Below are 26,981 nucleotides of genomic sequence, written 5' to 3' on the forward strand. Positions count from 1 at the left end.
CTGGCCAGTGGTGAGGTTACAAGCCCTCCAGGGGATTCTGAAGCACCTCAAGTTTTAACACCACTGCTCTAACCATCCTCCCTTTTCTTAGCCATGACCTTTTTAAGTATAATATGTATTAGTAGGGGCTACAAATTTGCTGAGTCGCCTTCCTTTCCCTGACTCTAACCTTCCAGTCACCACTCTGCTTGGATTCTTTCCTCAGCAAATTTCTCTCAACATTTTCTCTCCCATCTTGGAATGCCACTGCTCCTTCCTAGATCAGCGACTGGAGTTTGCGGTCCTTTTCCATCTATCTGGCAATTGTCAACACGCCCTACTTAAGACATCCTCACAGCACTTCCTAGGGAGAGAGATAAGAGAATACCATGAAAAGAAGAATTTTTGTTTGAACATTTATGGTACTTATTTTTGTGAAAATAAGTGGACTCTTTCTGTGGAGCAGAGATTCACAAACTTGAATGTGCAAAAAGGAGTTTGATTTTTAAAGTACATAGTATTCCTAGGTATCAGATCCTGGGACATAGATGCAGTGTCTGGGGTGGAATCCGGGAATCTTCATTCCACAAGTGCCCCGGGTGATGTTGAAGGTGGTGGCCCTTGGCCCGCTGAGAAACACCCCAGAAAGGATGAGACAGGGTGGGGTGGGGCTTCCACACTTCTCCCTTCTGCAAAGTCTACACTCACTGGAAATCTCTACAAGAAAAAAAAAATAAGTAAGACAGGACCGACACCTTTCCGTAGCATTTTTCATGTCTTCAATTGAGCTTGTTAGTGCTTAAGAGATCTTTAAACCAAGCTCTTAGACTCTCAGGATAAATGTTATTAACACCTAAAGGGTGAACCCCTGATGTGGGGGAGTGGCACTGTCAGGTGTGAAAGTTATTCCTGAAATAATACAGACCTGACCAGCTGTGGAAGCAATCCTGAATAAGCTGGTTACCCTGTACTTAGCTTCTCCCAGGATGTAACTTTGAGATACATAAAGTTTTATTCCTTCTAAAACTTGTGGAGCTGTTGTCACTTTGAAGGAAATTCTTTTTCTCAGAAGACTATTGTTCACAGTGGGTTGCATGTATTCGTGGGAGAAATGAATATATATAGTATATATTGCCTGAAAAAGACCATGAATGCGCACCAGTGCCGAGATGCAGAGTTTAGTGTGACATCCTTCCACACTTTCTTTCTAAAGACACTTTTTTTGTGTGTGTTTTTGCCTGTGTCATCTCACTACTGTCACTTGCAAGGTGCTGAATCAAATGAATACCTTTTTGGTCTCATAAAATAGAACACAGTTTCCCACCTTCAGCATTATTGGCGTTTTGGCCTGGATAAGTCTGTGCTGTCCTGTGCATTGCAGGATGTTTGGAAGCATCCTTGGCCTCCACCCACTAGATGCCTGAGCACCTCCCTGCCAAGTTGTGACAACTTAAGAACACCTCCAGACATTGCCAAACGTCCTGGCGGTGGTGCAAAATCACTACAGGTGGAGAACCACTGAAATAGAAACACGAAGTTAAGAGAATGCACAGTTCACATAAGTAACTATGAAGCATTTTAACGCCTGTGCTCAAAGTTATGTTTGCTTATATGCTAAAAGTAGTGCATGGCTTCTAAGAGTGTTCAGTAAGAAATAACAGTAATTTGTGAAACCTGAAAAACTATTCCGGACTTTTTCTACCTCTACAAAATATAAAGCTGTATTTCTAAGCGTAATATTACAATTAAGAAAAGGCAGACATAAGAAAACATAAGTGGAAAAGAATGCCACTTCAGCTGATGACCACAATGTAACAGGGCAAAGGGGCAGCATGGACTGATAGGTTAATACAGTAGGCAATATTTATTGACAAAACATTTGTGCCAGGCATATTACTACTTCAGAGGATACAAAGATGAAATCAAAACAACTGATTTCTTCCCTTTAAAAGCTCAGAGTCTAATGGTGGCTCATGGACACACAGACAATTATGGGATTAATTATCATAAAAAGGCAGTAATGGAAAATTATGATACAAATGTCTGCTGCTGACTTGTAGTAAAACGACCGGAAGAGAAGAGCCTTAGCTGTGTGAGCAGTGAAGTCCACAGCTAGGCTGGGCTTCCCGCTGTTACCCTGGCAGAGAGGCGGTTAAGGTAATTCAGATGGAAGTTCCCCTCTTTTGCTAGAAACATACTTGACATTAGTTTATCGGGTGATTCAAGTTGAAGCAGCTGAACTATTTTGCCACAATTATCAGGATAAGTAGTTCAATTATTCATTCACTCGCCTGTGGAGACTTCAGAGTGCTGTGGTCTCATGAATTAAACAAGTGAACGTCAGAAGTCTTGGGAGATTGCTGTTATTAAAACATATTAATATTGGCTATACCTTAAAACCAAGGTTTTTGGAGAAAGCATTTTTCATTTATAGATGTACTCTGCTCTCCCACTTGTTTTCTGGGAAAAACCTTTAATTTTCCTATTTATTCAGTGATACAATGACCCCAAGCCACTGCATGGTTTTGGATTAGAAAAAAAGGTAAAAAAAAAAAAGGACAGGAAAGTATTAAAAATTCACATAAATATAGCTTCAGTCCCCTTTTGTCAGGTAGGAAATAGACAAATTTTGATTGCTGGGACCATGGCATTCGACTGGGCAGGAAGTCAGACTAAAGACACTGTTTTGCCTGAAATTCATTGGTTTTCCTGGAGCAAGTGCTGACCTGAACGATTGCAAGAAAGTCACAACACCAAGGAAACGGGATGGGATGACATATTGTAGGAAGTGAGCGCACCACAGCTATGTATGCTTTAATGCATGTTCCCCAAACGTTTCTGGTTCACTTAGCTTCCTACTAGGCATCTGATAGGACAGCATCTCTTGGTTGCCTGGCATCATGTGACACTGTCTGGCCAATGAGGTGTGGGTGCACGTGACGCAAACCCACCTGTCTGGAGTATTTAACTGACTACTACTTGAGCTACTCCCAGGTTCTTTTTTCTTACAGCAAGGTAATCATCAACGCTTGAGCTTGCTTTCTCCATCAGCCTGAATCTAGCGAATGACTACTCTGAGCAGGGCCCTCCTGCTGAGCCATGATGGATGTTTTAAGCCAGGGATTGGCAAACTACTTCTGTAAAGTATGAGATAGTATTTTAGGTTTTGCACACCATGCTGTCTCTGTCACGACTACTCAACTCTGCTCTGCTGTGGCAGGAAAGTCGTCATAGAAAATATGTACATGAATGGATGTGGCTGTGTCCCACAAAACTTTATTTACAAAAACAGTGGGAGGGCCACGTGGCCCTAGGACTGTAGTCTGCAGATCCCTGTTTGAAGTCACAGAGCTTTCAGGACTGTTACTGCAGCATAACCCAGCCTATCTGGATACACCGACGGCTGCGAGATGGACCCCAACTGAGAATCTGCTGTCTGTGTTGTCATCTATCCTGCTCCCTCTCAACAATCTTTCTTTTTTCCTTGAAGAAAAGCCTAATTTAGCTGAACACGAGTCTTCATGCTTTGGTAACTACTACTGTGCAATGAGCCAAGGAAACGCAGAAGTGGCCTCTCCTTCTCACGCCTTATCACAAGCCCTCTTCAGCTCAAACCTGAATCATCAGGGGCCTCCCGGTCATTGGTTCTCACGCTTTAGCTCCCATCAGTCTCACCCCGAGGACATGTTAAAACAGAGTGCGGGACTCCACCCCGAGGCTTCTGATGCTGTAGGTCTGGGGAAAATTTGTCTGGTAGAGTATTTCATGTGTGATCTTAAAGACATTGGTCAAATTCTAAGGAATAAAGCAGTGATTTTTTTCCCCTCAAACTTCAGCGTGTATACAAATTAGCCGAGGATCTTGTTAAAATGCAGTGGGCCGAGCGTGGCGCCTGAGATTCCGACAGCGACAGGGGGCAGGCTGAGTGCTCTAAGAGCTGCAAGCAGCTAAAGGAGCATGCCCTCCTCTCTGCCTCTCGGCTCAGCGGGTGTTCAGTGCAGTGCTCAGCATAGCTCTGGGGCTTCCGTCTAGAACCACCTTGGGTCAGCTTTGACCTCTCCCACACCTAACACACAACTGATAAGCAAATCCTTTTGGTTCTACCACCACAGTGTATGAAGCACTCAACCACTTGTCACTCCCTTCACGGTAACACCCCGACCTTGGCCACCACCATCCCTGGGCTGGAACATTTCAACAGCCTGCTAACTGGGCTCGCAGCTTCTGCTCTTGCCCCACCCTTCCCCTCACCTCTAATACACACTTACTGTAAATTCTTATAGAGCAGCAAGAGGATTTCTCTAAGACGCAGATTGACCATACTCCTCCTCTGCTTTAAACTATGCGTGCTGTGACTCCCCATTTCACTCAGCGGAAGCCAAAGTTCTTCCAGTGGCCTCGGAGGCCTTACAAGACTGGCCCCCTTTCATGTCTGGACCTCACCCTACCCTTCGCTCTCGCCACTGTGGCCTCCTTGCTGGTCCTTGAACCCGCCAAGCACACTCCCATCTCAGATCCTTGCGCTCGGTGCTCCTTCCACCTGGAAAATTCTTCCTCCCAGATAGCTGCTTGGCCTTCCTTCCTCACTTCCTTCAGGCTTGGCTCAGGTCAGGCTTTTCCTGACCATCCTGTTTTCTTCTCCACCACTTCACTATCTGACGTGTATTCTCTTATCTTTGCCCCATTTAGAATGTGAGCTCCACGAAGACAGAGGTTTTTGATTTGTTCACAATCCCTGGCCCTAGAGAGTTCCTAACGCATAGTAAGAGCCTCAAGAAATACTTGAACGACTAGATAAGGGACTTGGCAGCTGATGGGGACACGAGGCGGCGGCCGGAGGCGCAGGACACACTGTTGCCAATCAGTAGCACTCACTTTATTCCCCAGGAACAGTGGGTTTGGTATCACCTTCTTCTAAATCCCCTTTCTATGGAGTTCAAATTATACATCAGTCATTTACTGCTTTCACACAACATTCCGCTGCATTTTCCAATGATTATACATTTCTGTCCAGCGCTTGGTTTATTTTCTGTTCACTGTCCACACCCACCCTACCCCTAGGTTAATGACAAGGCGGGAAGAATTCTCTCGGAGCAAAAAATATTCTGTTTTGTATTTCATTCAACATTCACTTAAAACCTTTAGGTAAATCTAAAACAAAAGGAAAAGAAAGCCCAATTCGTAACGCTCAGGCCTCTTGGATAAATGTCACCTCAAGGTAGCTGAAGGCTGTTTTCACACGAGTCCGGAGCTTTAGGACTCCTAACAGGCCAGCCCTCTGGCCCCGGCCCCGCGCGCGCCCCAGGGACCCCCGGCCGCCGGCCCTTCCCCGGGGCGCCCCGCCCCGCCCCGCCGGCCGCTTGACACCTATTGTCCCCGCTGGGACGTCGAGCGACTTCGCCTGAAGGACCCTCGCTTTTGATTTGCCTCAAAACTCCAGACGCCGCGCCCGCAGCCACCCCAGGGCCGCCCGACTTGCGCCGAGCCGCCGCCCCCGGGGCAGGGCAGGGCCGGGCCGGGCGAGGAGGCCGCCCTCCCCGCAGGCGTTCGCGCCGGGCAGCCCGCGCGGCCGCGAAGGCCCCCGCCCCGCCCCTGCGCCCGCGGCCGGCCGCGCGGCCCCGCCCGCCGCCCTCGCCGCGGCTCTCGGGGCAGCCGCACAGGGCGGAGCGCGCCGCCACGCCGGCGCCCTCGGCCTCCCCTCGGGACCGCCAGCGGCCTCCGCGCGCGCACGGTGATCGCCGCCGGCCGAGGCGCTCAAGGGTCGGAGGGCCGCCGTCGCGAGTCCGTCCCTGCGGGCGGCGCGCGGCCTCGCGCCCCCCCCTCCCCGCCCCGCCCTCTCCAGGCCCCCGCCCCGCCCCGCCCCGCCCCGCCCCCGAAGGCGACCGCGCGGCCTCCAGGGGCCGTTACGCTGGCCGTTGGCGGCCGGACGGCGAGGCCCCGCCCCGCGAGCCTGGGCGCCGGGGGCGGGCGGGCGGGCGCGGAGCCGGGCGGGGGCGCGCGTCCGTCCCTTCCTGCCCCGCGGCGCGCGCCGCCGCCCCCGCCCCGCCCCCGCCGCGCGCGCAGCCGCCCTCCCGCCGCGCGTTTTGTCCCGCGTCTCGCCCCGTCCGCCGCCTGACCGGCCGTCTCGTCCTTCCTCCCGCTCTCCCTCGGCTCGCTCGCGTCTCAAGATGCCCTCGGCCACCAGCCACGGCGGGAGCGGCAGCAGGTCGTCCGGGCCGCCCCCCGCGGCGGGCTCCTCCGGCGGCGAGGCGGGGGCCGGGGCCGGGGCCGCGGCGCCGGCCGCCCAGCACCCCGCGAGCGGCACGGGCGCCGTGCAGACGGAGGCCATGAAGCAGATCCTCGGCGTGATCGACAAGAAGCTCCGGAATCTGGAGAAGAAGAAGGTGCGGGGGGTGCCCGGGCCCGGCTCTCCCGCCCCTCCCGCCCCGCGCGGCCCGGAAAGCGGGCCCGCGGACGTGCCGTCAGCTGACCGGCCCCGGCCGGCCCTGGGCCTCGGCCTCGGCGCGCCGTGCCGCCGCCTGCCCGAGCCGCGCGCGGCCCCCTCCCCTGCCGGGGCGCCCGGGCGGCAGAGGCCCGCGGCCTGGCCCTGCGCGGGGGCCGCTCCGTGCCCGGCTCCCTCCTCGCCCCGGGGCACCAGTGTCGCCTTCGGGACCCCGCAGCCCCTCTGAGGGGCCTCGGCCGCCCCCCGTCCCCGCCCGCGGGGCGCCCCTGCGGGTCCCTCTTTGTTCGATTGTCTGGGTGTCCCCGAGCCGCAGGCCCGGCCCGGCCCCGAGCAGAGTGTCCGCGGCGGCCGTCCGGCCCTGGGGGGCCCTCGAGGGGGCCGGGGGCGCCGGGCGCGGCGGGGCGGTGGGGGCGGGGGCGGCCGGGCGCGGGCGCGGGCACGTGGGGCGGCGAACATGGCGGCGGCGGGCAGGGCGCGCGCGGAGCCGCATTGTGAGCACAAAGCGAAAGCGGGGGCGGCGGCCGGCAGCCCCCCCGGAGCCGCCGCGCCGCAGCCCTTCCGCTCCGACGTCGGCCGGCCGCGGTCGCCCGGGAGGCCTGGCGGCGGGCCGGCCTTTTGTTGGGCGCTCTGGGCGCCGGCTCCGCTCGCGGGGACACGTGTGTGCGCGCGTGTGTGTATGTGCGCGTGTGCGTGTGTGTGTGCGGACACGCACGGGGCGGGGGGCTCGGCGGCGAGCGCAGCCTGAGCCGAGGGTGCGGGGGGGAAAGGGAGACGCATCAGCAGCACAAAATTGGGGCGATTGCATGTGTGATTAGTATGCACGCTTTTGCCTTATACCTTAAAAAGGAAAATAAGTTTTCTACGGTAACTTTTGCTTGTCTGTCTCTAGTAAAATATATTTACTATAGTATCTTAATTTTGGGGAAGTCCTTTAGAATGTTTACAGTATTTAGCCAGCCACCGAATAGTACTACTGAAGAGGTTGAAATAGTAACTGTTTGGCTAAAATTTGGGCTGTGGGGGATAACTCGAAGAAAACTGATGACATTTACGCCGTAATTATCTTAATTGCTTGTTTAATGGTTTATTTTACATTTTAGGAGAGTTTTAAAACATTTTTCTGTCTTCTGTATTGGGAATTTTACTTGAGTTTCTTGGACTTTTTTTGAAGTTGAGAGATGCACTAATCTTGGATTTCTACTTTTTGCCCATCTTTTATTTTGAAAAGCAAGTCTGGTTTATTATAAATGATTGAAATAGATTTATCAACATCAACAAAGCAACAAAAGTATTTTAATTGTAAAGTAGCTACATTCAAATACGTAATAGAATAAACACGCCCTAAGGCCAGTCTCTTTTGGTTCTGAGTCGCCCATCTGATTTAGTTTTTCCCACTCTGAAATTGAGACTTAGATATCTTTAAAACATTTCAATGCAATAAACAATCCTGTCAATCTGGGTGATGCTTGAATGATTTAATTTTCAGAATTCCTAGGAAATCTCTGTTTTCTTCTAGGATAGGAATCAGAAGGTAAATATTAATGATATAGTATTTTACATATAGGCATCTTAATAGGGATATTTATATTTTAATGACAAGAGTAATTTTTCAAGGGCATTAATATGAAGTCAGACATTGATTAGCAGTCAGCTTAGTTGTGAGGTGATTGTTAGATTCTAGTGTTCGAGTGTATTTGAAAAAAGTAGAAATGTAGTTTACAAGCCCCTTTAGGGCCTGAACCGTGGTGGGTCTCTCCTGTGTATAGGGTTGTGTTACTATATGTTGCCTCCCTGCCCCCCCATCGTAGAGGAGAAAGTCATGTAATTATTACGAAGATGGTAGACTAGACTAGTAAGTACTGAAAAATTCCCTTGTAATAATGGAGATTTAACAAACTACACAAAGTAGCAAATGTATTTTCATATTTTTTTTCTGTCTTAGTGTTTTGGGTGCTAGGTAGTAGAAAGGTCAAATTACAGTTAAGTGAGCCTTTTTGATAACTCACACTGAGCTACCTACTTTTAAATAGTTACATTGGCAGTACTGACGTTGTGTCTTAGTTACTGTTAAAACTGTAAGTTTTACTTTTTGAGAAACTTGAGAGGCATTTGAATTTTTCTCTAAGCACATCTGGCTTCTAGTTTAAATGGAAATTTTTTTCTGTCTAGATGACTTACTGTATAAACATTTAATTTTGAGTCGTTTTTCAGTAGGGAGTGAGCATTTCTAATACACCTGAAATAGGATTTACTTTACAAATCAGTTTTGAACCTTTTTAGAAATCCTTATGGAGTAAAGTGAGCTATTTGTAACTGGATTTCTTTTTGCTTCAGTCCACTTAGCAACTGATATTTGAGCTGTATTTCAGACCTGTTCATGGGAGTCTTCAGACAAAATGCCTTTTTCCATGGATTCCGAAATCAAGTATCCTGACAGAAATTACTACTAGATATGTATTATCAGTTACAGTATGTATCAGTTACATTGAGACACAGAATTGAAATAATTTTACTGCGCTTCATTTAAGAAACAAAGTTATTTGTTAATTTTCTAATAAGCCAAGCACTTAGAGGACAGCTAAGCATCTGTAAAGTGAGAATGCATGCTTCACATTGATGAAATATGATCGTATTATGTAATGCAATTAAATGGCCTGGTATTTTTTGAAATTTGGGCTTATAAAGATTACATGAGCACTTAGCAAAGAGGATAAACACAGGTATAGTAAGAATTAAGTGTAAAGCTCCATTAACAAATCTTTAACTGATTAAACTTATGAGTAATGACGAATTGAGTGATTGCCTGGTTTTCTTCTTCAGTTCATTGGTACAGAACTGGGCCCTAGGCTATGCAAGATGATATTTTGAAACGAAGTCTTAATTTTAACTGAAGAGGGAGCTTATTTATATGGTAAGATATAATCGGTTTTGATGTAGAAGAAAGGGTGTTTTAATAGATGACATTTAAAATTGTTAGATTCTTTGTAAATACACTAGGGTTAGACACTAGTGACTGCGGTAGGTGAAAGATTAACCAGTGTTCTCTTTCAAAACAGCCTGACAGCTTTTTAACCAATATGTGACCAGAAATGATGACCAAAGTCTACTATTTTTCATACTGCTCCCTAAAGTTTTTTCTTTATATCATTACTGTTAGCATTATTCTGAAAAAGGATAATGTTTCTTTCCAGAGCATTGCAGTGTGCTTCCAGTTAGAATTTTCATTGCAGAATTTCTTTTAAGTATTTTGAAATAAAAACATTGTTTATAAGTAAAATGTTTCTTAGGGCTAACATCTGAAGTTTTTCTTGACCGTTAAGATCTCTGATGTGCTGCCTTCTCTATTGGTTACATGAACTATCCCTCTGCAATGCAGAGTGCAAGATTACTTTGTTTTGAGTTCACCTCGTCACAGGGAAAAAAGCATTTATAATGCTTTAATTTTTTTCCCTCTGCCTGCCTTAGTGTGGGGTGTAGGGGGGGGAGAGATGTAGCAAAGTATTTAAAATTTGAATTTAAAAAGAAAAAGATGTGAATATCCTCGTGATAACACAGGTACCTTTTTCTGGGATCAGAATAGAATCCTAAGTATTATAATGAGAATGGATTGTTTGAACCTTGCCTCATTATTCTACTCTAGGATAATTCTCATGTGGCACATATTTCTATCAGAATACATTTTGTATGACTTAGAGATTAAGGAAACCATTTGTTATAATTTTATGTAATTAATTTCCTACCTTACATGTAGAACAGATGAAGATAAAGATGTTTTGTTAAAAAAATTAGTAAATGCTTGGAAAAGGTTATATTTACTACAATAAAATCTAAGATTTTTTGAGATCTTAAATCCATCTTAGAATTAGTCCAATTCGTTTTATAGAAGAGAAAATTGAGATGCTTACGTAAAATGACCTGGGTTGGAATGGGTGTGAATGCCAAGGTCTCTTGTAATGTTTAATGGGGGTGATTAGAATTTGTAATGCTCTGCAACGTTAGTGTAATTTTTCCTGTTGAAGCTTATCTTGTAGAACCAAATAATACCTTTTACGTCAAGTCCTTTAATTGCTTTTTCTTTTTTTTTTTGAGGAAGATTAGCCCTGAGCTAACATCTGCCACCAATCCTCTTTTTGCTGAGGAAGACTGGCCCTGAGCTAACGTCTGTGCCCATCTTCCTCTACTTTATATGTGGGACGCCTACCACAGCGTGGCTTCATGAGTGGTGCTTAGGTCCCCGCCAGGGATCTGAAACTGGTGAACCCCGGGCCGCTGAAGCAGAGCATGTGAACCCAACTGCTGCACCACAAGGCTGGCCCTCAAATCCTTTAATCCTTTATTACAGTTTCTCTATTTTAAAAAAGCTGAAAGCAGAAGAAAAAAGCTTTTGTTTCTTTATTGTTAGATCTTTATTAATGTCTCCTTGTTAAATTGTGTTTGTAGGCTGTCCAGGTAGTGGGGTCCTGAGATTAGCAGTACTACAGGTAAAGTCCCATTGTATCAGGTTTCATTGGGACATCCATATTGTTGTAATGAATTGAACTTTCAAACTCTGAAGATTCTCTTTATGTTAGGGTGAGCTCCATATGCACACATGCCAGTCTCTACTCAAGCTTGGTCTGTTATTGACTAGAAAATTTGGGAAAAGCTTTACCAGTCAGAGAAATAGGAGCCTTTCCATGTGTCAGCCTTTCCATGTTAATTCTTGTATTAAGCTTCTGGATATTTTTTAGTACTTGCTCCCTTTTTCTTGGGGACATGAATGGTGTGTGTGCAGTAGAGAAGAATGCGAGGAGTAGCAGAAGAGAAATTCCTCCTGAGCTGGAGTTGTAAATTGCTTGACTCCTGCTCTTGTGTCGCTCCCGGCTGTCCCGGTGCTTTTGCTGCACAGACTGTGAGTGTGAAGCACTGGAAGGAGACTTGGTTGGGCATGTGCAGAGTTCCTGTGTCCCGGGAAAGGGGAGCGTGGGCTGCTTGGCCGTGTGGGTCGGAGCAGTCTGCTTCCTCTAACTTCCTGTCCCACCTGTTGTCTGTTCACTTCCTTGGCATGTTTATATTGCCTCGTGTTCTTACCTTACTGTGTTTTTTAAATAGGTAGTAAGCTTCTTGGGTGCAGAGACTGTTAATAACGTTATTCTGTGCCGTTTGAATGGTGTATGCTAAATAAGTATTTGCTGTTTCAACTAAATCGTTCATAGAGATAGTAGCTTCATCACCCAAACTCTGTTAAAATAGATAAATCTGTGAGGGGAAAAATGGTTTTTGAGCAGAGCTGTTTACTTGCAGTGTTTTTTATTGAAGTGGAATTTTTCCTGAAGGATTTTATTTTTTTTTAAGTGAGCAGAGTTGACGAGTAGGCAAGTAGAACTTTACTTTAAAATCTAGATAGTGTAAGCAAGATTTGTGAATAGTCTTAGGAAGGAGGACGTAGAAAATTCTTGGTGTTTGAACCGTTGTAAATTGTTAGAAATTTCATTGTATTTCCTTGATACTGTTATCCGAACATTGAAGTAACTGAAATATACTTGAATCATTGGAGAAAAGCCTTTTGGTCTCCGTTTTAAGTGAATTACAATTCACATCTTTTTACATTGAACTCCCAATGGAGTGTATAAATCATTCTCTTGTTCCGACTCATCCTAATGAGGAGTTTGGTTAAAGCAACTGACGGTTTAAAAGACACTCATTAAGATTATCAGTGACCATTTGTTTTTCAAACGCACAAGCTTTAGTCTTTTTTAAGAATATAATTCGGGGGTCCTGCCATGACCTAGTGGTTAAGTTTGGCACACTGGCTTTCCCGGCCTGGGTTTGTTCCCGGGTGTGAACCTATACAGCTTGTTGGTGGCCATGCTGTGGCGGTGACCCACATACAGCATAGAGGAAGACTGGCACAGATGTTAGCTCCAAGCAAATCTTCCGTAGGCAAAAAGAGGAATCTGGGCAGCAGATGTTAGCTCAGGGCCAGTCTTCTTCAGCACACACACACAAAGAATATAACTCAAAATAGATGATGCTGGAACTCTTTAACATGATGTTTTTTCATTTTCCTACTGCTGTCAGCTGCTTCAGTCATTTGGACTTACCTGCATAATTACAGCCATGGACAAGGAATAAGGTTTTTTTTTTTTTACAGGATTATCTCCTATCTTTTGCTTTTGAGTAGGACAAAAGTCTTGTCAAATTAAACTCCTGGTTACTTGTGTCTGCTTGAAAAATTATCTTATAATGGGATCTTAGATAACATCTTTAGCTTCCTTTTACTATTGTTAGTGTTCAGAAATCCTGCATTCTTGACAGGTATTTATTCAGCTGCTTTAATCATTCTTCTAGGGCCTGGTGTACTGCTCATTTTTCAATGAAAGTATTTCATTTTTTGTCACCTCTTAAGTTCTTGATGTTAGAGTTATGCTCACTTCCACTCCCACTATTTAATACTTATTTTGTTTTCTGGAATAACTCGGATTTCTGCTATGTGAGAAGGCTTCCAGCATTTGAAGATAGCTTTTAGACATCATTTATGGATGGTACTATATGTTCTCTCTACCCTCCTTTTAAAAATTAGGAAACCTTTGTTTCTTATTATCTTTCTTATCTTCTCTGAGTTTTACTAGCAACTAATTCTCAGTTCAGTTGGTAGAGGGTGCATGGAGACAGTCAGCTGCCTCCCACTATGTGGGCAAAGTCAGAACTGGTGTTTCTATGCAATGAACAGAGAATGTAGGGATTGCGGACTTGAAAGGATATCTAGAAAGGCCACTGAAGATTACAGAAACTTGAGAGGAAAAGAAATCTTTATCTTTTGTTTTTGTTTGTCTTTCTGAAGGATTTTTCAGTACGGTAAAAGTGATTTATTTGGCCTGAAGACATAAAATAAAGTATAGCTAGGAGCTGTTAGTACTTTTGATATTTTAGGCTTCATTTTTAAGTATTCTGTCCCAGTTTGGAGATCATTTTCTTAATTGTGACCAGGAGTTACATAGTTCCCGGATAGCCAAATTAGTTTTTTCAGTTGTTGTCTCCTCCTAATCTTTTTTCTTTGACTACTTAGAATTGTCTAGTTGAGTAATTTTTGGTTTTTTGAAGTCTCTCGTCTCTTTTGCTATATCTTTTTAATGGTATAATTTAAAAAATATTTTCTTCGGTTTGTTTATAGAATTTGGATAGAACAGTAAGGAAGGACAGCTCAGGACAGCTATTTTGGATCTTCATCTTCTGGCACCCTTCTGCACTGTCCTGACTTTTTAGAAAGCATTTTAATAGAGGAACTTTGGTGGTGGTGCAGACACCTTTAGGAAGCAGGGAAGATCTGGGTGTGCTGTGATTGAGCAATGTCGTAATACTCTGCAGAAAGGAAAGAGGAACACACAGCAGCGGGGCAGAAATGAAATGCAGCAACGGCTGGAATCCAGTGTGGCCTTGTAAAGTGGGGAGGTATTGAGGCACAAATGATTTTTCTGGGATTTATGACCTTTGGCAAGTTATCTGATTGCCCTGTCTTTCAGTTTCCAGTTAGGTGAAATATGATTCATAATAGTGCCTCCCTGATAGGATTAGGTAAGATACTTTAAATTTGAATGTCTGTCACAGAGTGCTTACTGTCAACTCTTCTAAGCAACAGAAAAACAGGAGATGAGTGGGACTGGGCAGCACTGGTTGGAGTCAGTATTTCTCAGTACCAAGTGACTGTGTAGTCTGGATGCTTACTGGGGGTAGTCGCAGCTCTATCCCATGATGTCCCTTCAGAGACTCTGGGTCTGAGAAATGGCCTGGTTTTCATCTTGCTCATGTGGTGCTATAAATGAATTTTTAGTATACTTGGGACACTCAGTAGTTGAAAAAGGAAACCTAAATAGAATTTCAAGATAGGTATTTCAAGATAGAATCTAAGAGGGCAGGTTTTTTTTAATTGATATTGTGGTAGGCTTTTGATGAAGATATCTTTTTATGCTAGGAAAACAGCTCCATTCTCCAGAAAAAAATAGTCACGTGGATGATATGAGTAGTTGGCCAATTTGTCTTTACTGCTGCTGTGTGTTGGGCAGCCTTGTTGTAGCCTAGGGAAGAAAAAAGCTGTGTTTGGAGCCCTTTTTGCTCCTATCTTTGCCTCTCTGTCTTTCTTGGAATTAATATTGGATCAGTCAGTGTGATAAACAAGTCCTTATTTATATATTGATTAATTCATGCTGCACATTTTAACCCCACATGGGTAATTTTTCCTATTTGGACTTAATTTAAGCAATTTGAATAGGATGTGACAATAGGAATGAAGGCAGTTAAGCTAGTGTCATTTGTCTCTGAGTTGTCTGTTCTTTCAAAGGTTAGGCAAATTGTAGTACTGCTGGGATTCAGCGCAAATCCACATCTTTTTCCTTATCTCCGAAAGCTTCCCTCCTTTTGAAAAGTAGAAAGTTAGACCTATTGATTGTCCTGAGAGGCTTTCTGTTTGTAGTGCAAATTTTGGTGTCTGCTCCTGAGTTTATCTGTGAAGTCCCGGCTTTCGGAGCTTTGGCTAGCAGTGCAGGGTTTCCTAGAAGTGCTGCTTGTGGACGGAAGGCGCTGGCCCTTCACTGTTGAGGCCGTAAATGGACCTTATGCACACGATTACTGGGTGAATAGATTCATAGACTGGTCCAGAGAACTGCCATCCAGCAAGGGTTCTAAGTTGTTAAAAGCTGAAATTGTAAGCAACCTATTTCCAGATTGAGGCTGCCATATCATGGTTTCTGGGGTCACAATTTGTATCGTGTTTGATTCAGAATAATTTATTTTTACATTCTACTGGACTCACTGTTGCAAGGGAATTACAGTGTTTTTGATCTAGGTGAGTGTTTCTCAAACTTTAAGCAAGCATCCAAATCACTCAGGACTCAATTAAAACACAGACTGCTTGGTCCCATCCCCAGAGTCTCTGATTCAGTAGTTCTGGGGTGGTGCCTGAGAATTCACATTTCTAGCAAGTTCCTAGGTGATGCTGATATTGCTGGTTTGGGGACCACACTTTGAGAAGCACTGACTTAGACCAACATAGGGTCTCTTCTATGTAGAGATCTGATTCTATATATTATATATATCATATACATGTATATAGTAGTCCCTTCAGTTTAGATTCCACGATGATGGTCCTGTTCGCCCAAGCAGCCTGGAGATCCTGTATTATACTGATATAGAAAAAGCTAATGCCCTTCATTGTAGAACAGTTTTTTTTAATTGTCATTCTGCAGTCATTTATTAGTAAGTTTTGATATTTCCTCAAATGAGGGCTGTTAGGAACTTTGAGCAGACCCAGGATCTTGCTTGTCTGAAGCCTGGGCAAGGATAGGGGGTAGGATATTTATGACAGTAGTGTAGAAAGGGTTAACAGCTTTAGAGGAACAAGTGTAAACTTAGGACGAAACTTGTGTTGTCTTATGGTTAGAACAACGTTTCAGAAAAGACCTGTGGGGGGGGCCACGTGGCCGAGTGGTTAAGTTCACATGCTCTGCTTCGGCGGCCCAGGGTTTTTGCTAGTTTGGATCCTGGGCGTGGACCTAGCACCACTCATCAAGTCGTGGCTGATCTGGCGTCCCACATGCCACAGCTAGAAGAATCCACAACTAAAACACACAACTGTGTACCGGGGATGCTTCAGGGTCTAAAAGAAGGAAAAATTGAAAAAAAAAAAAAAAAAAAAAAGACCTGTAGTTTCCATTCTGCCAATCCTCCTCTTTTTGCTCAGGAAGGCTGGCCCTGAGCTAACATCCGTGCCCATCTTCCTCTGCTTTATATGTGGGATGCCTACCACAGCATGGCTTCATGAGTGGTGCCATGTCCGCTCCTGGGATCCCAACTGGCAAACCCCTGGCAGCTGAAGCGGAACATGCGAACTTAACCACTGCACCACCAGGCTGGCCCCTGATTAACTATATTTTTTGATTGGATCCATATAGATGTGTTAATTCAGCTAACTGGAACTTTGGTCTGCTTTTTGAAAATCCCCTGTTTAAAGATCTTTGAGATTTTTCAGTTACATCGTGACTTTCTTACACATTTCTTCCCTCAGAGTAAGCTGTCGTTTCTTGGGTTAGTAGCACTCCTCCCTTTAAAAGTCATAGCTCTTAAGTTATTATGGATTGAAAAACTAGAAACATGTTACAGTAATATAAAATCAAAGTTAATGAGATGTGTGTTTTAATAAAATGCGTAAATCTTTATTTTGGCTGCACAGAGGTCTTTCTGCACACGTTTTGGTGACAGTATTCCCTGAAGATGTGTACTATGAAGCTGAGCTTCACAAAGTAGCTGCTTTCTCTTCATTTTCCTTTTAACCTTGTTCCAGTTAACTGCTGTGTGACAGATTGCTCCGAAACTTGGATGATTTTTTTATGCAGGTGGATTCTGCCTGTCAGGGGTTCAGCCAGGGCACACAGTGGCGTTGGCATCTTAGCTTCGTGATGCCTGGGGCCTCAGCGAGGAAGACTAAGGCTTGTTCACTCACGAGTCTGATGCCTGGGCTAGGATGACTGTAACACTGGAATTACTGACCAGCATTCTTATATAAGATGTCTCTCCATGGATTGGCTTCCTTGTAGCATGGCAACCTCAGGGTTATTGGACTTCTTAGATGATGTCTCAGGGCTCCCAGTAGAAGTGCTTTTAGTGCCCAGCAGGCACAGCAGAGATGCACTGCTGTCTTGACTTAGCCTTGGAAGTCAAACAGGATCCCTTCTACTGTGCTTCATTGGTTAAAGCCCACTCGATACAGTGGCAGGGGAATTGGACTGGTTCTTTGTGGGGGGTGCGAGAGTCACATGTAGAGCGGCATGTAGGACTGTGGATGATGGACCACCTTTGGAAAGTGTCATCTGCTGTGCATGTTGGGTTGGATGAATACTGATTTTGTTACCGTGTAGAAAATTGGAGCTTTTTTACTGTAAGATAGCTTGTCCTACCATAGGGTGGTATAGATTCATACTCTAGGATTACTATAGGTGAAAGTCCTGACAATATGCTGAAATATGTCAATCTTAACGTCTTTTATATAGCATGAAATTTTAATTTTTTATTATATCAACTATATATGTTCATTTCAGAATATCTAAGTGTACAAAATAAAAGGAACAAAGTTCCACTTATAATTCTGCCACTCAGGTACCATTCTTAACATTTAAAAAAATCTTCATTTTTTTTTTTATATATATATATATATAGGCATTTTTTAGGAATTTAATTTGACATCCATTTTGATTATCATATCTTTTAAGTTTTCAAGACATTAAATGATAAAGTTAAGCTAGGTATATAAGACTCCATCCTATAAGGGATATGTAGTATGCTCAGTGTGTATTATTTTCTAGCTTTAGCAATAATGTCCTTGAAAAATGTACAATACCATAAAAAGGGAAGGTAATAAATGCCCGCTATAAGCTAATAGCAGTTTTTCTTTTGCCTGGTAGCTAGTTCAGACTTTTGACTGTACTAGCACTAAATTTTAGGCCCTCCTTGTGTTTATATATCTTTTACTATCTGTAAATGTAGGAGGAATTCTGACTCTAATACTATTATTGTATCCTAAGTTGTAATTAAAAGCAAATCTTTAGTTTTTTTGTTTCTTAAAAGAAAAGTAGCCTACCCTTTTAAAAAAGTGAACGAACTGTCTGTCCTTCCTCAGAGTGTTCTGAGGCAGTTAAGCACATCTTCTGCACCGGGGGTTCGTCCTGCCAGATGAGTGTAAAAACTTACTTTTCAACCAGTGGGCTGAATTTTATACCTGTTTAGCTGGAGGCTTAATTGATCGTGTGAAGTAGTTCACTAAGAAGAAAATTGGATACTTTGTCAGCCTTTAATGTTTTAATGATTATCTTGGTTTATTTACCTCCAGTAGAACTAATGAATTGTGATAGGCTTTTAAATTTAGGATAGAATAGTTATGCAAGTTGACTAATGTTTCTGGTACACAGAAAATGGATCATCTGACCTAAACCAACTTATTAACATTGCTTTTAAACTTGTTTCTGTGTCTCTGAACGCGTTTTATTAGAACCTTACTTTGTCTTTTGTTTCTTGGCTAATTTTTTTTATTACTAAGGGTGAGAAACTTATGTATGTTCATAATTATTGTGATTATTTAAAATTTCCCCGTTAATTTAGATTTCTACTTATTCCTTCTCCTCTGACCCTGAAAACAATAACTGAATTCTTGACCATGTTGCATTACCTGAATATCTTTTTTGGGAATTCTTATCTAATAGTAGTAGCTGAGGAAACTTCCAACGTTTTCATCTTGGCAAAAAAAAAAAATCACCTTAAACCAGAGGTTAATTTTCTACCCCTACTCTCACACATTTAATTCCATCTGTGAGAAGAATCACCATAGGTAGTGTGATAGCTTGAAGTATTGAATATCAGCTTGTTCAGGAGAAAGGGATGAGGCACGTCAAAGACAGTACGCACATGGGTTTATTCAGGAAAAATACACTCTTTTTATATCACTGATTCACATGCATTCTTTGGTAGGGGGAAGGGAGGGAGTGACAAATTTTAACATGTTATAAAATGTTTGATATGCTCACTTGGGTATAAGCAGGATCCTAACCAAATTGTGGCCCTCACCCACATGGGTAGGAACCGTATGCCTGGGCCATCTGATGGATAGCTTTTTGGAGAAACCTAAAGAATAAGTAATGTTGTGTCACTGGCTTATAAATATTTGGTATCATTCGAGTATTTAAATTCATTTTTTAGCTCACTATTAATTTTAACTAAGTTGTTTTATGTACTAACTTAAACTGGAGTATATCTAAAAAGTCTATTTAAGGCAAGATGTGAGAGAAACTTAGAGGACTTGTGGGTTTTGTTATTTAGCATGGTTAAGCTGGTATGCACTTTCAAAATGGAATATAATTCTTTCTTTTAGGGCAAGCTCGATGATTACCAAGAGCGAATGAACAAAGGAGAAAGGCTTAATCAGGATCAGCTGGTAACGATACTACATTTTTATTACAGATTTTATGCTGCTGTTTTTAATAATAAAATTAATTTTGTGCTTCCTTGTGTCTCCAGTAAAGTTGGGTTCTGTCTTTCTTATTTTAGGATGCTGTGTCTAAGTACCAGGAAGTCACAAATAACTTGGAGTTTGCGAAAGAATTGCAGAGGAGTTTCATGGCGTTGAGTCAGGATGTAAGTAAAAGACAGTGTACATGTTTGTGAAATTTCAAAAATAAGGCATGCAGAAAATCTTGGTTTTTTGGGTTTTAGTCCTTGCGTAGCCATTGATAAGTTCTCTGCAGGGTGAGAGGGTTGGATCCAGTTGTATTTAAGATGCTTTCCAATTCTGTAGAGTTTAATGTAATAGCTGAAAGATACCTTTTAAAAGGACTGAGTTTTGGATATGACAAACATGTATAGTAGTTACCCTAAAGATCTCATTGGTTTAAAAAATTAGCTGTGCAAATAGACATAAATGTGGTATGCATTTATTTTCTATGTGTTCCTTTATGTCTAATGATGTTCCTAAAATTCCATTGACTATCAAAAAATAAAGAGACTTGTTCATATATTGCTAACTAACCTCTCTGTTAAGGGTCTTAAGGGATGTGGCAAACTGAACCTTGCTCTTGTGTCAACCCTTGATCCAACAGAGTGGTGCGTTTTTCCCAAATATCTTTTGCTGTGACAATCCATTGGGAACAGGACAAAAAGTTAAATACAAGCAAAGTCAAATAATTTTTTGAAAGTTGAGACCAGAAAGTTAATATCTTTCTGAATTACTGTTAGCTTATTTGGAAAAAGGCTAACAACATTGAGATACTAAGTTGCCTCTGATTTGGTCAAATGAGTAAACAAAACTATGAGAGGCAATGCGGTATAGAGATTAAAAGTTCTGATTCTGGAACCAGACTGCCTGGTTTGAATCCTGATTCCACTGCTTTTACTTAATAGTTGTATGACTTTGAGCTGTGTAACTTCTTTATTCTAGTATCAGCCAGGGGTTTCCAAAGAAACTGAACTAGAAGGGTAGAGAGAAGAAGGGGAGGGTGGGGAGAGGGAGCCTCTCACACTGCTTCTAGTTTTCTAATCTGGGAAATGGAGATAATAGTGCCTACCTCATTGTAGGGTTGTGCTTATTACAGTATTGGATGTATAATTAATGTATTTCATGCAATTAATATTATTATTGCTTATTAAATTTAGTGAAAGGTGGAAAATATCGATGATATCCCTCAAAGTGGAGTAAAGGAAATTTACACCCAACTGGAGATTTGTTTCACTTAGCTGAGGTCAGAACCTCTGGATTGATGAACTCTGCCCACTTTTTTTCTAATTAAAAAAAAAAATGTGGGTCATAGAAGTAGTATTGACATACAATTTAACATAGAATCTGTTTCTATAGAATCTATCACTGTGTAAATGAAAATACTTGTATCCTCCTTTGCTTCTGTTTTAACACTAGTATTTTCAGGAACTTTTTACCACTCATTTAACCTCACTGGCGGTCTTTTTATTTAACTCTGATCCTTTGTTGTATTTCCGCAATTATTAAATATCTTTTTTGTTTTGCATCCAAAAGCTTCTTTAACATAACTCTTCATATTCTTCCCTAATGGAACTGCTCATTTCATCCAAAATGGCTTTCTTATTTTATTTCTTTTGCTTTCTTGACTTTTCACATTCCTGCCTCTCTTCTTATAATGTTCTCTGCCTCTGGCTGCCTATAAAGACCTTTCTACCCTAAAATAGCACCCCCCTGCCCCATAAAATTGAAAGCACTCATATATCTCAGGAGCAGATGCAACTTTCTCCTTGAAAGCTTCCTTGACTGCCCTAGCTTAGATCTCTTTCTGTTCATGTGTACCACACTTGCCACTTGCTGCTAAGATACCGTTTACTCTGCTGCCCTCTCTGCCCTTCTCGATTTGTCTTAGTATTTCAGCCTTCATCATTCCTTCCAGGTCTCCCTCCCTGTCTCCCCTTTATTATACGTTTCATACATCCTTATTTTGGTTTTCTCCATCTCAATTTATCTTAGTGAGGCTCGAGAGAAGGGAGAAGGTAGGAAGGAAAACACTGTCATGGATCTTGGAAAGACTGACCTTTCTTTAAAAGACTGACTTTTCTTTGATGCCGAGCTAATGCTAGATGATGAGAAAAGAGAAAGAGTTGAGTGTGGCTGATGTCCTTCCTTCAGCCCTCCTGGAGAAGAAAAGGGAAGTGGGAGGGAAAGAATAGTGGGAAAGATAGCTTCATAATTAGCTTTTCTCTGTCTTTTACTGCCACTGTCTTTCTCTGCCAGCATCCTCAAATATAAAAGAAGTCGGTTTTAGTCGCTATTTTCAGTTGTTGCAAGCTTTTATAGCACCAGCAGTGGGTTGTTGGGGTGAGGGCAGTGGTGGGTTTTGGCATCTCCTTGTGAGTCAGTAGTAGGTACTTAAAGTTAGAACTTAGGCCATTTTTCTGTGGAGGACATAGATATAGGTAAGTTTTTTTTTATTGTTGCTTTGGTTGGGTTATATTTTAGATTGAATCAGGGCCTTAATTAAATACAATTTGTATGCTTTTTATTATGGGAAATTTCAAAACTAAAGGAAAGACTATGAAGAACCCTCTTCTATGCACACTCGGCTTCTGCAGTTGTCTCACGGGTGACTGTCCTTCCTGCGTCACCCACACCTCCTCCCTTGCTCCCTGTCTGCTTGACTATTTTGAAGCAAGTCACAAATATGTCATTTCATCGGTAACATTTCTGTAGTATGATACCTTTTAGAGAAAGATGTATTCTGAATTTCTAATAACTGCTTTGAAACAGATGATGTGTTAAGCTGTTTGTAAGTGGGGAATAATCCTTTTGTGTAGTGGGGTCACATCCAACTCATTGAGTGAAATATGTCTTATTTACATTGGACCTGAAATTGAACTGAAGGAGTTTTGTAAAACTCATTTTCGTGTCTTATATTTATATTCTTTTGCAGATTCAGAAAACAATAAAGAAGACGGCACGTCGGGAGCAGCTTATGAGAGAAGAAGCTGAACAGAAACGTTTAAAAACTGTACTTGAGCTGCAGTATGTTTTGGACAAATTGGGAGATGAAGAAGTGCGAACTGACCTGAAACAAGGTTTGAATGGAGTGCCAATACTCTCTGAAGAAGAGTTGTCGCTGTTGGATGAGTTCTACAAGTTAGCAGACCCTGTACGGGACATGAGCTTGAGGTAAGTGGTGTCTGATAGTAGAAACTTCTAAGTGTTGCTTTGAGAACTGAACGGTGATTAATCAGCTGTTTGATTATCATTACAAGGTTGAATGAGCAGTATGAGCATGCCTCCATTCACCTGTGGGACTTGCTGGAAGGGAAGGAAAAATCTGTCTGTGGAACAACCTGTGAGTATCATTGACAGCTTCTGGTTTTGTAACTGAGAGTCTTTAAAAATTATTCGCCTGTTTAAAAGGGATGTTAACTGGGGCCGGTCCCATAGCCTAGTGGTTGAGTTCTGCGCACTCTGCTTCCGTGCCCTGGGTTTGTGGGTTCGGACCCCAGGCAGGGACCTGCACCACTCGTGAGCCATGCTGTGGTGGTGATCCACGTATAAAGTAGAGGAGGAGTGATACAGATGTTAGCTCAGGGCTAAGCTTTCTCAGTTAAAAAAAAGTAACGTTGATTGAAGAAATTTTAGAACTGTATAAATGACATCCACTGTTTACCTTTTGGTTTATTTCCTTTTGTGTCTTTTTCCCCCTTATTTATTTATTTATTTATTTATTTATTTTGAGGAAGATTAGCCCTGAGCTAACATCCGCCACCAATCCTCCTCTTTTTTTCTGAGGAAGACTGGCCCTGAGCTGACATCCGTGCCCATCTTCCTCTACTTTGTATGTGGGACGCCTACCACAGCATGGCTTGATAGGCGGTGCCATGTCCACACCAGGATCAGAACCAGCAAACCCCGGGCCGCCAAAGTGGAGTGTGTGAACTTAAGTGCTGCACCACCGGGCCGGGCCCGTGTCTTGTCTTTTTTTTGCATTGTGTGTGTGTGAGTGTATGTGTAAGTCAAAACACCGGCAACAAACGACCAAAAATCTGTAAAGGCAGGAGTCCTAACTTAACATGGCTGTTTATAACTTAGTCTGCTTGAGGTAGACAGCTTAATACCAAATTGAATTTCCAGAGTTTCTGTACTAGATAGGGACTGGTTTTTCCTTATGGCTGAACTTTAGTGAGAAACATTTACTGCACCTTATCCATTTTACTCACGGCTGTTGCCTTAGTCTTTCTTTAGTTTTTTCTCAGACTTCTGTTAATTTGGGGTCATTGATTTTTGTGTGTGTATATTTTTAAAATCTGATAGCTACTCCAGTTTTCTGTACATGAGCTCCTTAACTTCAAATATACAACTGTATGTTGATTTAAAAGAAAAAAAAAAGGACATGGAAGTTTGACCACCTCAGTAAATTAGGAATTTTGGGTCTTAACCCCTTAATAAATTAGGGAATAGTTTCTTGTTTGCTGCTTATAAAGTTGATTTATTGAAGTAGATTTTTGAACATATTACGGTAAAAATATCTGTATTTATATGTTGTTTTTACCTATTTGGTTGAAAAGAAATTAAATTGGGTTATAAGCTGTAATTGGCAAAACTGTATGATGCAATTTGGAGTGTCTTTGCTTTAAGGGAAATGGGTAAATCAAATATGAGGAACCAGTCCTTTGGTATCTTTTCATGTAAGAACTCATTTTCTTGGTTTAACTTGTAGTATTGCCTGTACTTCCTTGTAAAAAACAAAATCCTTTTGACTTGATTTTAGTTCTGCTACAAATACGTACTGAATTCACCACTAGACATTTGGAAAGTAGTTGGTGTATGTATGAACTTGTTAGCTTAAAACAGTAGTTTTAGGTCGAGCCTGATGAGATTTCCTGAGCGTTGTGGGAGAGTAACAAGGTTGGCCCTCTGCGCTCCTGCTTGTTTGGGGGTGGTTTCTCCCTAGTCTTGTTCCCGCACCTTAGCAGTCTACTGTAGCTGATGGAGAGGGGCTGGTGCACTCACACTGGCGCTCCTACTTGCGTGCAGTTCTCAGGCGTAAGTTTTTGAGAGCAAGTAGTTCCGAGTCATGAGCCTTTGAAGCATGGGAAGGAAAACTCATGACCTGTTCGGCATTCAAAAGGTGGTGGTTAATAGAATGGTTTTTACGATACTTGGATATAATGTGATCCCTGAAGTTTTACTTTTCTGTGCAGTGACAGGGAATGGCCTTACTCTGCATCTACTTTACAAGGCCGGGAAATGGAGATTAATTCCTGACACACACCTTTGCCCTCATCCTACCCCCCCTTATGTCCTAGTGCACCAAATTTTGACAGTTTAATTTGTCTTTTAAGTGTTGTTTGATTTTTGTCTACTTCCCTTTATTTTCCACTCTTCTGCCTTTGTCTTGTCTCCTGCAGTCTCTTAACGGAATCTACCTCCATCTCTCTAAAATCTTGTAATGGCTTCATTTTAATTATGTTTTATATACATTCGTCCTTAATTTCAGAACCTTGCATAGTCTGGTGCTTAGCAGTCTCTCCAGCCTCATCTTTCCTTATGCTTTTTCTTATTCTCTATGCTCAGCCACAGTGCGTACTTTCATTTTCTTGTGTTTGGCACCAGGAAAGCCTCTTGTGGTCTCTTCCTGACTAGGTCCAATTCATTGCACCTCTGTGTAGTGCTTTTCACAGATGTAATTCTACTGTTTTTGTGAGTTTTTGATTACTCTTATGGACTGTACGCTTAGGGAAGGAAGATAGTCTTTTACATACCTTTTTGCAGCCCTAGTGTCTAGTAACATTGTCTAACATATAGTTAGGTGATAAATAAATACTTAGTGAATGAATTAATAGTTGTCAGGTTTTTTTCTGTCTTTCTTTTTGGTGAGGACGATTGGCCCTTAGCCATCTTCTGTTTCCAATCTTCCTCTTTTTTTTTTTTCCCTTCCCAAAGCCCCAGCACATAGTTGCATATCCTAGTTGTAAGTCATTCTAGTTCTACAGTGTGGGACGCCACCATAGCACAGTGAGCTATGTGTAGGTCCATGCCCAGCGTCTGAACCGGCAAACCCTGGGCCACTGAAGCAGTGTGCGAACTTAACCACTGCACCATGGGGCCAGCCCCAAATTTTTTTGAACTGTCTTAAAATACATAAAGTTTTTTTTTTTTTTAAGGTTGGCTCTGAGCTAACCTTTGTAGCTCATCTTTTTTTCCCTTCTTCTTCTCCCCATAGCCCGCCAGTACATAGTTGTATCTTCTAGTTGTAGGTCCTTCTGGTTGTGCTGTGTGGGATGCCACCTCAGCACAGCCTGATAAGCGGCACCAGGTCTGTGCCCGGAATCCCAACTGGCGAAACCCTGGGCCACCGAAGCGGAGTGCACAGACTTGACCACTCGGCCACGGGGCAGCCCATGCATAAAGTTTAGTACCTATAGGTGGTTCTTGTTCTGTGTCGTTCTGTAATAAATTTCTGTTCTTGGTGGAATTGAATGCTTTATATGTGTTTTAGTAACAGTTGGTGAGGTTTTTCCTTAGCAGAGTATTTTATAGAATGTTGAGTCTTACTCCACTTGGGCATCCTCAGATGGTCTAACAGCATAATTCATACCTGTTCTTAGATAAAGCTCTGAGGGAAATTGTTGAGCGTGTTTTCCAGTCCAACTACTTTGACAGCACCCACAACCACCAGAATGGGCTCTGTGAGGAGGAAGAGGCTACCTCAGCTCCAACAGCTGAAGACCAGGGAGCTGAAGCTGGTGAGTACTCCAGTGGAGAGGAGCTTTTAGTGTAGCTCCTGGTTTTCCTTTCGTTTGCCACAGGTTCAAGCTGTACGTTTAATTAGTTATATGTGTACGCTGAGATTTTTAAAGAACCTTTAAGCATGACAAAGTATGAAGACAAAGCACATGAAGAGTAATTCCCGAGGGTTAAACATCAGTCATTTATATTAGCCTTACTGGTCTTGATCACTGGAACAAACTGCTGTTTCTCTTGCTGCAGTTTTGTTGAACTGGAGTGTGGATGAGGGGCACATGTTGTAAGGCTTTTCAAATAGATTTTTGGCTAACATGCCCAGATTTATTGCTATTTACCCTACTAGTATATGAGGTGAATAGTATGAGGTTTTTTATTATGATGGGGAGGTTCTAACTCCATAATCTTGAACCATAAATTCCTCAATGGCAAGGGATCTTTACTAATTAACTTTAACACCTAGCAAAACACTAGTATGTAGGTAAGCACGCACTTTGAGTACTTTTATGATCAGTTGATGAATAAAATTCCGAGTACAATTGGAAGCATTGTTAGAGCATAAATTTAGAAACAGGTAAAAAGCATGGATTCTAGAATCAGATTACCTGGATTAAAATCTTGGCTCAACACTTACTAGCTATGTAACTTTAGGTGAGTTACTGCACTTCTCTGTACCTCAGCTCCTCCATTTAGAAAGTGGTGTGTGAAGTGTACACAGTGCCCGGCAGGCACATGGTAATGAGCACTTTACATAGGTGTTAGCTCCTAGGCTGAAACTAGAGGGGAAGATTGCACAGGTGGAATTCATGG

The 26,981-nt window shown here is 42.8% G+C and overlaps 1 protein-coding gene and 1 long non-coding RNA gene across 36 annotated transcripts in view; one reads left to right on the forward strand and one right to left on the reverse strand.

Annotated features, from left to right (window-relative positions):
- LOC139074435 (uncharacterized) overlaps positions 1–4,649 on the reverse strand; it is a 35,872-nt gene extending 31,223 nt beyond the window's left edge. Inside the window, exons 1-2 of the long non-coding RNA XR_011524049.1 lie at positions 4,428–4,649; positions 170–343 (exon numbers count right to left, since the gene is read on the reverse strand). This is a non-coding gene — a long non-coding RNA (uncharacterized lncRNA). The remainder of the gene's footprint in view (positions 1–169; positions 344–4,427) is intronic.
- A 1,348-nt stretch (positions 4,650–5,997) lies between these two features.
- Positions 5,998–26,981, forward strand: part of CAPRIN1 (cell cycle associated protein 1) — a 36,796-nt gene continuing 15,812 nt past the window's right edge. Inside the window, exons 1-9 of one of the 35 annotated variants that reach the window (XM_070564735.1) lie at positions 6,840–6,912; positions 7,908–7,952; positions 8,791–8,890; positions 9,242–9,332; positions 19,314–19,376; positions 19,490–19,576; positions 22,366–22,604; positions 22,691–22,773; positions 26,036–26,173. In XM_070564735.1, the coding sequence (XP_070420836.1) occupies positions 9,330–9,332; positions 19,314–19,376; positions 19,490–19,576; positions 22,366–22,604; positions 22,691–22,773; positions 26,036–26,173 (613 nt within the window). In that variant the 5' untranslated portion in view covers positions 6,840–6,912; positions 7,908–7,952; positions 8,791–8,890; positions 9,242–9,329. The other 34 variants (XM_070564725.1, XM_070564723.1, XM_070564734.1 and 31 more) reach the window with 34 other exon arrangements.

The sequence above is a fragment of the Equus przewalskii genome, chromosome 11 (assembly GCF_037783145.1).
Source record: "Equus przewalskii isolate Varuska chromosome 11, EquPr2, whole genome shotgun sequence".
In the NCBI taxonomy this organism is placed as follows: domain Eukaryota; kingdom Metazoa; phylum Chordata; class Mammalia; order Perissodactyla; family Equidae; genus Equus; species Equus przewalskii.